The following is an 11011-nucleotide window of genomic DNA, read 5'->3' on the forward strand; positions in this document are numbered from 1 at the left end:
CACACACACACACACACACACACACACACACACACACTGTCTTGAGCCCCAGACAGACTTCTCTCCCTTTTCAGTTCTGTTATGGCCCCCAGAAGAGCTGCACAGGGAACTCTCCAACTGTCTACCCTAAGAAGGGGGTGCCCATTTACCCCAACTCTCCAATATAGCATATGCCACCTGTTTTACCTGTCCTATCCTTTACACAACCTTCAAACACTAGACCACCCCCTAGATGACTCCCACGAGGGTCTGCATGTATGTGTGGGTTGTCCTGAGCATGGTCATTGTGCATATTGATGAGGACGCCCTGCATTGTCACGGGTCTGGGTGTGAGCTGAGAGGGCCTCTCGGTGTGAGTGTGTGAACGCACCCGCATGCCTGGGTATTGCATGTCTCTGTGTGAATGTAGGTGAGTGTGTCTGAGTGGCTGTGACATCCTTATTCCTGACAAAAGAACTCCCTGGGGCTAGCTTCTCTCAGCCCCTTCAAAGGCACTCCAGCTCAGGGACAGTCCCGCCCGGCCTCCGCCAGGGTCATCACAAGCACTCAGGCGCAGGCACCCTTCCTTTCAAGCTCAGCTCCTCTGGACCAGGAGACCAACAGCCTCCCGCCCCTGCCCCCATGCCCTGGGTGGAGAACCGTCTATGGAGATGGACTGGAAGCGCTGGCGACGGGAAGAGAGGTGGCTAGGACGACAGCCGAGAAGGCAACCTGAGGACAAGCTGGAGGGGCACGGAGCCGCTGCAGAAGTGAGTCCCACCCACACCACGCCCCCTCCCACGCCGGTGGAGATGGGGGTAGCCAGCTTCCACCCTAGTCTTCCTCTGGGATTCCCAGGTCGAACTGCTTCTCCTCTCCTGAAACTGTAGCCGGGAGAGGCGGTTGGGACCCCCTCCTCCCGTGCACCCCAGCCACCGCGTCCAGGCGGTTGCTGATTGGCTGCGTCCCAGCCCCCCGGCTCCGAGGCGGGAGCAGAGCGGTCCGAGGTGGGAGGCGCACACGCGGGCTCCGGGAGCCCCTCCCGAGTCCCTGTGCCCAGCATCCTGCGCCCTGCACCCTGCGGAAGGGCTGAGGCGGGACTCCAGGCAGCCAGGTGCGGAGGGAGCAGAGCGGACCACGGCCAAGGGTAGAAGCGAGTCCTGCAGGGAGCGAGGCGCTGCTGCTCCAGCTGCTGCCTCCGCCGCTGCCACCAGCGAGCCGGCGTCCAGAGCGGGCCGGCAGGCCGGCGCGGAGACGAGGAGCGAGGGGCGCGCTCATGGAGCACACGCACGCCCACCTGCCAGCCAACAGCTCGCTATCCTGGTCTCCCTGCGGCTTGGGCTTCGTTCCCGTGATCTACTACAGCCTCTTGCTTTGCCTTGGTTTACCAGGTGAGCGGAGCCGGGGAGAGGGTGCGTGAGCCAGGGGCCCCAAGTGCAGAGTGCCCCCACCCAGGGCCCCCAGGCCGATCCACCTTCTTGGTGAGATCCCTGGTGCCCCCTCGGAAAAAGTTTAAGCCTAAGGGACAACTGCGGACATTTCCAGATTGGGGGTAAAGGAAGTTGCTGTGGCCTTGGTTGCGGGGGGGGGGGAGTGTGTTTCATGTGTGTGCGCTGGCAGGCGATGGGCAGCGTGTGAGTGTGGGTTGGTGTGCGTGTGTGCGTGGATTCGAGGGTGCTGGTATTTGTGTGCTCATCTGGAGGGATGGGTGTCCTCGATGGTCCAGTGAGGGCTGCGTGTGTGACTTAACTGCATGTCCTGACAGACAGCTTGCTGGGAGCTTCACTTCTCACACTGCCCACCATGTCCACTCCAGCCTGGGTACGCCTCTGCCCCTCTACCCCATGGCGTGTCCCAACCTGACCTGACATGAAGCCGCAGACCCTGATGCTGGGCAGTCTTTTGCTGGGGAGGGGTGTCCCTAGGATGGAGCAAGGGCTGTGCCCCAGCTGCCCCCCCCCAAGCAGGATCGGGGCTCCAGGCCAGTTAAGAAGGGGTGGGGGTCTCTCGGACCTGTGCCCTGGCCAGGGCAAGGGTGCAGAGACACACAGGCGGGCTGCAGAGGCTGCCACCTCAGGGGGTCACAGTCTCCTTGAGGACAAGCCTCGCCCCCTGGCTTTGCTTCCTGGCCCTCCCACCCTGGGCAGCTCACGGCTGCGGCAGATGTCTGGCTGGTCCCACATCTTAACGTCCTCTGCACAGTGTGACTGAGACTTGTGCTGATTCCTGAAGAGAGCTGAGCTGCTGGGCAGGGGTGGGGTGGGGTGGGGGGGTGTCGGGAGGGGCATAGAGATGCTTGCCCTGTGAGAGAGGGGAGAGGGGTTTCTTGGGGCTCCCGTTTGAGATGGCCCTTCCTCCACATAAGAGACAGGTCTCTGTGGCAGAAAGATTCCTAAAGATCACTTGCAGGCAGATGAGAGAGAGGGGACCCGAGGGATTAGAAAGAAATGCAATGTGCAGCCTGCAATTGTGGCATCGTCAGCTTCAGAATCCTGGGAACTTGGGAGCTGGGTTTCTGAGTCTTGCTGAGATGGCCTTTCTAAAACATCCAACTTGGTAGCCAGGGCCCCTGATGAGGCAGTTTAAATAAATCCCCCCCCCCCCCCCCGCCAAACTAGGCAGGTACACAAAGCGTAAGTTTAGCCCATGAGCGATGATGAGGCTCTTATTACTAACTAATCACTCTGGCTGCCCTGGGAGGGACGCTCAGCCTCCAATTCGCCCTGCTGGGCAGCGGCACGTATCCGTGTCCCGTAATTACCTCGAGCAGGAACTGCTTTGGGTCCAGTCTGCCCTCCCAATCCTCTCCCAGTGTTCTCTTTCAGGGAGTGAGTTTTTCAGACGCTTGGTTATTGGTGACACTTGCTGAACAGCAGCAGTGACAGGCTCCCCTTTCCTCTGCAGCCCTCACATGAGACTGTACCTACCCTGCCCTTTCACCCCTCCATCTCCTCTGCTGACTCAGGTAGCCACTCTCTCGGGCCTTCCTGCGGAAAACCTTAAAGACAGGGAAAGGAGGACCCTGCAAGGGTCTAAAGCGGGGACATGCGGATGGGAGGATGAGGCATGTACAGACCCTCAAACACCTGAAGGTGAAAGTCAAGGCACTTCACACCTCCACAGCCTAAATCCTATGCCAGCTGGGGCCTTCTCGACTCACAGCACTGGCACCTACTGAATGCCAGGCATGGGCTCGTCGGGGCTGAGCCCAGGGCTTGGAGACTTTAAGTGGTGGGGTGGGGGGCTGGAGTTAGAACGTGGAGGGCATGGACGTGCTCACACACTCAACAAAGCATTATGAGCAGCTACTGTGTGCCAACTGCTCAGGAGGCACCAAAGGACTCAGAGCCCTCTAAGGCGCTGTCCCTGAGTTCAAGGAGCTCACAGGCGTAAGCTTAGGGTTCTAGAGGCAAAGACAGATGCAGAAGGACCCAGCATTACGGAGAAGAGACGGCCAGGCTGGTACAAAGGTCAGGGCACTGACAACGGTTGGTTTTGTTGATGGGTTGCAAGGCGGTTCAAAGGTGACATCCTTAAGCCATTTCTTAAAACCCTAAGGGCAGGCAAGTCTGTCCTGGTGCCTAAGAATGCAGGCTGTAGGGTGAAGCAGAGCTGAGTGTTACTTTCTGGGCCTTTTTTGTATCTCTGTGCCTCCACTTCCACGTCCATAAAATGGTCTTTATGGGAGTGGCCACTCCCTGGAGTCGTGGTGAGAAAGGACGATGTTGATGGAGATGAGGGTTCTGCTCCATGCATCGCACCCCACATGCCTCTTGCTGCCGTGCTATTGCAGTCGAGCTGATTTGGTTGTAAGGAGGAAAGGGGGGCCGCCCAGGCCCACCCGGGAGCCAAAGAAGGAACTGGGAGGCTTGCGGAGAAAAGCTCTTAGCTCAGCACTTACTCCTGTGCTGAGCTCACAACCATCTTCCCCTCCCCTCCCAACCACGGCCACCAGCAATTAGCAAACCCTCGTTACCCTGCCACTGCCTGGGAGGCAGCGGCTGTGCTGGGTGTGAAGTAACAGACCACAGGGCCCCGTAATATTGCTGAAAACTGAGATGTTAATTGAATCACTTTTCCTGGCAGTACACTCGCCCCAATTCCAAGTTCTCGCCATGGTGGTCGGAGAGGTGGGTGAGAACTGAGGGAGGGATGGGGAGCAGCTGAGGGTTTGACAGTGGAAGGGCCAGTAGCTAGGGAAAAGGGTGGCTGCTTCTCACCACCTTCAATCTCTAGATTGAGAGGAAGAGTCTGGGAAAGGCCACGGGGTTCCGTCCCGTGCCTCTAGAAATTGCTCCAGACTAATTGAGCTGGTCTGGTGGGAGATGCAGGGGGTGCTGACGTGAGGTATGGACAGAATTAAGAACCCCTAACCTCTCTGTCCCACAATTTTCTCCCCCTGCAAAACCGGGGAACAGGGATACCTACCATCCACACAAGTAGTTATATTAAATAAGAAAATCTACGTCCAAATAGCTTAGCATACGCGTGGACTGAGTCAAACACTTTATTCCTCAGTCCTTCTCCACGCCAGGTCTTTCTCTATATTAAGTGCTTGCATTACTGCACTTAACCCCCACCACACCCCTGGGGCCCTGAACCCATTCTACAGGTGAGCAAGCTGAGTCAGAGACGTGCCGCATCTCGTCTACACAGTCTAACCGGCACGCAAACACCCGCTCGTTCCGTCGCATCGCACCCTTCGTTACCGCAGGGACGGTCTCTGAACTAACCTCAGTCCTTCATGCTGCGTGCTCAGTGGCGAAACTGGCGCCCCAGCTCTTCCTAGAACTCCACGTCTTTCCTTCTCCTTTTTAAGTAAGCAAGGTGTTTTCTAAGCCAGCAGAGCCAACAAGGTAGACTTGGGGACACTGACTGGGCCCGCTGGGACAAGACAGGGCCAAGCAGGAGGCGGTACGGGAGGAAAAGATGAGCCCAAGCGTCTGGGGGGTGAGTGTGGAAGGGAAAAGAGTGAGCCCGCCTGATAAGGCCGGAGCAGCACAAAATGAAACTGACTCGAAAGGTACTTTTTAAATTTTACCTTCTAGAAGGTACCATGGATGTTAAGGGAGACAAGGCAAGGAAGACGATAGCCTAAAACCGCTCGCCACCCAGCAGATGGGAGCGTTTCCACAACTGCCAAGCCAGGGTGATAATACCTGTCTCTGCCGGTTGGTGCAAGATGAGAGTCTAGTCTGTAGCCTGACGGGTAGTAAGTGCTTTGACACCTGGGAGTTACTGGTGTGGCGGAAACACGGCAACCGGTAAGCTGGACTCAGCCCGCCAGGTGTGTTATCTTTCACTTTCAAATATCTTTAGAGAAAATGTAGTAAACAGGTTAAGAGTACAAAGTCTGGGGTTGGATCTCTGGGCCTTGAGTCCTGGCTCTGTGCTTCTAAGCTGTGGGACTGTAAGCAAGTGACTTTACACTGTGCCTCAGTTTCCCCATCTGTAAAGCATGGATCGTGATAATAATGGTACATACCTCATAGGGTTGCTGGGAAGAGTCAATCAGTGAAGTACCTAACATGATACGTCTTTTTTTTGTCATTTAAAAAATTAGAAAAATCAAGGAAAAACTGCCAACATGTTTTATGACACCAGCTTACCCTGATATCAAAACCAGGCAAAGACATTACAAAAAACTACAGACCAGTATTCCTCATGAACAGCAACATAAAAATCCTTGACAATATATTAGCACATCTATTCCAGGAATATATAAGATGGGTAATACATCAAGACCACGTTGGGTTTATCCCAGGAATGCAAGGCTGGCTCAACATGTGAAAATCGTTCAGTATGATTTGCCATATTAACCGAGTAAATAAAGGAAATCCATATGATCATCTCAATAGACGCAGAAAAAGTATTTGACCAAGTTCAACACCCATTCATGATAAAAACTTATCAAACTAGCGACACAGAGAGAACTCCTTTAATAAAAGGCATCTATAAATAACCAACAGCTAACATCACATTTAATGAGGGAAGATAGAATGCTTTCCCACTAAGATCTGGAACAAGGCAAAGGTGCCTGTTCTCACCACTCCTATTCAACATTGTACTGGACGTTCTAGCCAGTGCGATAAGGCAAGAAAAAGAAATAAAAGGTATACAGGAAGGAGCTAATAAAATTGTTTCTATTCACCGATGATATAATTGTCTTCGTAGAAAAATTGCAAAGCCTCCACCAAAAAAAGCTCCTAAGAACTAATAAGTTAGTTCAGCATGTGTGCACACTGCTAATATGCAGAAACCCTATTGTGTTTGTACATATTGGCAATGAACAATTAGAAATTAAAAATTGGGATTCTTAAAAACAAATGACTTGCAATTTCCCTTGAAAAACCAGAAGAATGGACAACATTAGGCTCATATCCCCAGAAGGTAGTAATTGGCTAGAACTGAGAAATAGGCTGCGTTTTTTTTGTTTGTTTGTTTTTTGCAGCTGTGTGTGTGTGTGGGCATTAAATTGGTAATGACATATCATTCAAAAACCTAAAAATATAAATAGGCACACACTAATTTCAACTCTCTCTTTTTTCACTCTCTACAAAGTGAGCACATTATGCACACTGTCATACATCTTGCTGTTTTTCACTTACATATCAGTCATCCATAGCAGCACCTACGAAGCTTCTCCATTTATGAAGCTGCATAGCATTCCATTGTTTATCTACCCTAGTTCATGTAATAGCTGCCCCTCTGAAAAGCACACACACACTCCAAGGTGAAACCGTCCCTACCTGGTGCACCTCATTCTCCTCTGTAACCTGTCTGGCCTCTCCTCATGCACGTTTGTCCTTAAAATCCCTTTTATCTTAGGTAGAGAAAGAGCACTGCATGAGGAGCCCTGACTTGGCTCTGGAAACAACTCACTGGGTGACCTTGGACAAGTCATTGTTGATGAGTCTGTCAAAGGTCCAGGTGAGCCCAGTTGGAGACATGGCCCATAGATGGGACATAGACCAGTGAAGTCTCCATCCTGGAGGCCACTTGGGCTAGCCTTGGGCTGGAGTCCAGACCAGTAGCTTTGTAACCTTCACCCCTGCACTTTCTGTAATGATCCCCTACGTCGTTTCTGCTTTATGAAATTGAGTGTAAAATGCATTGCATTGGAATGGAACAAACGCGGATTTGAATCCTGCATCTTACTCTGTGTGACCTCAGATGTGATAGTCTACCTCTCTGAGCCCCAATTTTCATTTGCAAGAAAGCGGGCGGTCAAGTTCAGCAGTTAAGCAAGTGGTCTCTGATATCAGGCTGCCTGGGTGTGAATCCCGGCTCCCCTACTTGCGAGTCTGTGACCTTGGGCAAATTTCTCACCCTCTCTGAGCCTCAGCCTCCTCGTCAATGAGATGGGATGATCATAATACCTATCTCATAGGCTTGTTTTGATGATTAAATGAAATTGTAAAAATGCTTACCGCCATTCTTGGCACGTGTTTGCTCTCATATAGAGCAAGAGTTCGATAAATGTTATTAAACTTCTGGGCCCCGCATTGTTGCTGCAGCAATTTGAGATAAAACATGCAAAGGCTGGGACATGCTACGGTCCTGTGCACACTGTAGGAACCCAACAAATAGTAGGTGGCACCGCTTCTATCCTCCAACATGTCACCCTTTATACTGAGGCCTTTTCCATAAATGCACAATTGCATTCAAAGGGCGTCCACAAGAAATGAAACTCCGCGCTCTGCAAAACGCAGAGAGAATGACCCGATGGATGAAGCAATCCACTCCATCACGAGCCTAGGGAATTTGTGCCCCTAAGAGAGTGGCCAGTGGCTCAGTGAAGGCTGCAGAAGTAACATCAGTCCCGGACATGGACGGACTGCAGCTAATGCTGGGAGAGGCTGAGCAGCACCACCAGCGAGGCTGTCTTGATGCTACTGCCACGGTCAGGGACAGAAGGGACAGGAAGATGGACACAGATCCAGGAAGAGAATGGGCCTCCCTGGGGATCGGACGCGTGTGGGCAAGGCTGACGGGGGTGCCAGCCCTGCAGAGGGCACCACGAAATGCTGGGGGCGGCGGAGGGTAGGTGTCTTGAATTCAAATACCTGAAAAGGCCAGTCAGACAGTGTAAAGGCACAGAGTGGCCCAGGTTTAAGAAATGCCTCCCCTACCCAGAGAAGCACGCTTCCCCGCTGTTATCCTGAAAACGTGTGGCTCTTCTGCTCTCATGTTCCCTCCGTGATTCAGACCTATGTTCCCCAAACACTGCAATTTCCAATCTTAATAATCGCCGGCACTTATGGAGCCCTGACTACGTGCCGGGGAGTCTTCAAAGCACTTCACATGCATTAACTCATTTAATTCTCACAACAACCCTTTGAGGCGTGTATACTTATTATGCCCATTTTTCAGATGAGAACGTTGAGGCACTTACCCAAGGTCACATAGGTAAGAAATGACAGAGCCATATTCAGGACTGCTGTCCAGTTATATCACAAGCAAATGGCAGCACGCACTCAATGACAGCTGACAACCGACACTCGGGCTGGGTCAAGGGGTGGGGGTGACGGACGACAGGGAAGAGTGGGGACTGAAGGAGTTAGAAAGTGCCACCACCACTCAGTGTTCCAGCCAATGGTCCCGTGTCGCCAAATTGTCCAAAAGAATCTAGAAATCCAGCTTTTTATATGAAATGTTCCAACGTGTCAATGTTGGCAACTAATTCAAAAATTGCAAAAACACTTTGCAAGCCAGCACGGTGTGAGCCAAGTCAAAGACGTCTGCGGGCTTGATACAGCCCGCCAGGCAGACAACTCACAAACTCCAGAGTGGGCAAAGCTTGAAGAACCACCAAGGGGGTCACTGGGTGGAGAGTCGAAACAAGACGCTAGTGGGAGGAGCCAGAAACAAGAGATGGAGCCCCCGAGCAGTATGTGGCCACCTAGGAACAGCATGCCAGCTCAGGAAACCAGGGCTCTGGCATAAACTGGAAGGAAAGCTCCGAGAAGTACCCCAGATTGCATGCTGACAATGAACGTAGAACACAGACCCGCTACGTTTGGGAAAGGGATCAGCTCCCCGAAGCTGGTGGCATGGTGCATTAGAACGTAGGCTTAGCAGTCCCCAGACCTGGATTCAAATTCCAGCCTTTTGGCTTCCTCGTGGTGGGGCTCTGACAAGCTGCTTGAACCACTCTGAGCCACAGTGTCCCTCTCTGCAAAATGGGTGTAACAGTCCCTTTATCACAGTGGACAAAATGGGACAATTTGTGGCTGGCACAAGGTGCAGTGCCTGCCTGCCACTCCGTGGCTGCTGTTTTTGGATGGATCTAAACACCCCCGTTTTACAAAATGAAACTGTGACCTTGCCCAAAGTCACAGGACTAGGGATGGCAGAGTCTGAACCAGAACAAGTTAAGAGATTTTCCAACTCTTAACTTCATTCACTTTTCACAAAATCACCCTCCTAGTGGTCTCTTAAGAGGAAGCACAGTAACAGGGATCAAGGAGAAAGAGGCTGTGGAATTCGAGAGCTCAGAGGGATCATCTGGCCATTGGGAGGTTTTGTTCTTTTATGTAGGATTATTTTAGGTGAGCCATGGCTGCACGCAGCATTAAATCCCTTTTCAGGTTTCTTAATCCTGAGTCCATCAAAAGGCAAGTCTCACTGGGTGCTAGCGTGTTGTTAACACCTTCTCCCACATGCTAAATCTCTCTTTTTAACAGACACAGAGTAGGCCTCGGGCTGACACCGTGGCAGGCAGCAGAGTGACATTTAATGTCTAGCTAGAATTGAATGTCACTCTTGTAGTGTCACCGTTATTTATTTTTAAGGCTACCTTCTGTTTATGCCACGGAGGCGGGGCTGTTACACATCCATGTCGGGCAGTCTCGCAGCCACCAGCCACATGGGGCTACGGGCTCTTGACATTGGATTAGGCCAACAGTGGAACCCAGTTTCATGTTATCTCAATCCACTTACAGTTAAAATCTAATACTCAGTTCAGTTATTAGAAAATAACCGATTCCTCAGAACAACCTGAGTATGTGAATCTACTCCTTCAACTGTACACTTTATGATATCTAATCAGAAATCAAGGATTTCCAGTGAAATTTTAGCATCTATAGAGAGAGATGCTAGAAGCGAAAAATACGCACCTGATTTTGGAAGTTTAGCATGGATGAAAAATTAACTATTTCATTAATAATTTATATTGATTACATTTTGGATGAACATGGCAAAGTAAAATATATTCTTAAAATTTATTTCACCTGTTGTTGTTTTTTTTAATGTGGCTGCTAGAAAAATTGAGATTGTTTATGTGGCTCACGTTACTTTTATACTGGACAGCAGTGTTGTATAAATTCAAGGGAAAAAGTTACATCACTTTAAAACAAGATTTAGGTAAATAATAGTATAGAGAATACAAGAATATAGCAAAAATCTAATGCTGGTGGGCCAGTCACTAAAATCTGAGGAATGCTGTTCTAATACAATGGTCTTAATGAAGAAACTGAGGCCCAGAGAGGGCAAGGAAGTTCCCCAAGATTACACCGCCAATCGGGGGTGACCTTGACCCCAAATCTTCCAGATTCCAAAACCAGTGTATTTTGGCCATCACAGCCGGCATAACCCAGCCATCCCCACCCCTACAAGGAACACGCAAGGAAGGCAGGATCGGGTGTGGTGAGCACATGGCTACCTGGGCTCTCAGTGGGATTCAAAGACAGGGAACTTCTCTGTATGGACAACCCAGGAGCTTTGCTTTTCTATATCATGGAAATAGAAAGAATGACTGGGGCTTTTCCTGAGTAAAGGCCATGAGCAGCTGACTACAGTAAGAGGATACTAGGTCTTTTAACCCAAAGGTAGGTTTTCATTTTGCCTGACGGCAAAGAAGGATGAGAGGAAAAGCCAGAGAGCACAATTAGACAACTGCATCTGCATTCATTGATTCACTTATCCATCCATCATCCATCCATCCCCCATCCATCCATCCATCCATCCCCCATCCATCCATCCACCCATCCCCCATCCATCCATCCATCTACCCATCCATTCATCCCCATCC

General features: G+C 50.9%; 1 protein-coding gene across 1 annotated transcript in view; it reads left to right on the plus strand.

Annotated features, from left to right (window-relative positions):
- The first annotated feature begins 974 nt into the window (after nucleotides 1-974).
- Nucleotides 975-11011, plus strand: part of GPR139 (G protein-coupled receptor 139) — a 39333-nt gene continuing 29296 nt past the window's right edge. The window contains exon 1 of the mRNA XM_019666886.1: nucleotides 975-1370. Coding sequence (XP_019522431.1) covers nucleotides 1256-1370 — 115 coding nt within the window. The 5' untranslated portion in view covers nucleotides 975-1255. The remainder of the gene's footprint in view (nucleotides 1371-11011) is intronic.

The sequence above is a fragment of the Hipposideros armiger genome, unplaced genomic scaffold (genome assembly GCF_001890085.2).
Source record: "Hipposideros armiger isolate ML-2016 unplaced genomic scaffold, ASM189008v1 scaffold_480, whole genome shotgun sequence".
Classification (NCBI taxonomy): domain Eukaryota; kingdom Metazoa; phylum Chordata; class Mammalia; order Chiroptera; family Hipposideridae; genus Hipposideros; species Hipposideros armiger.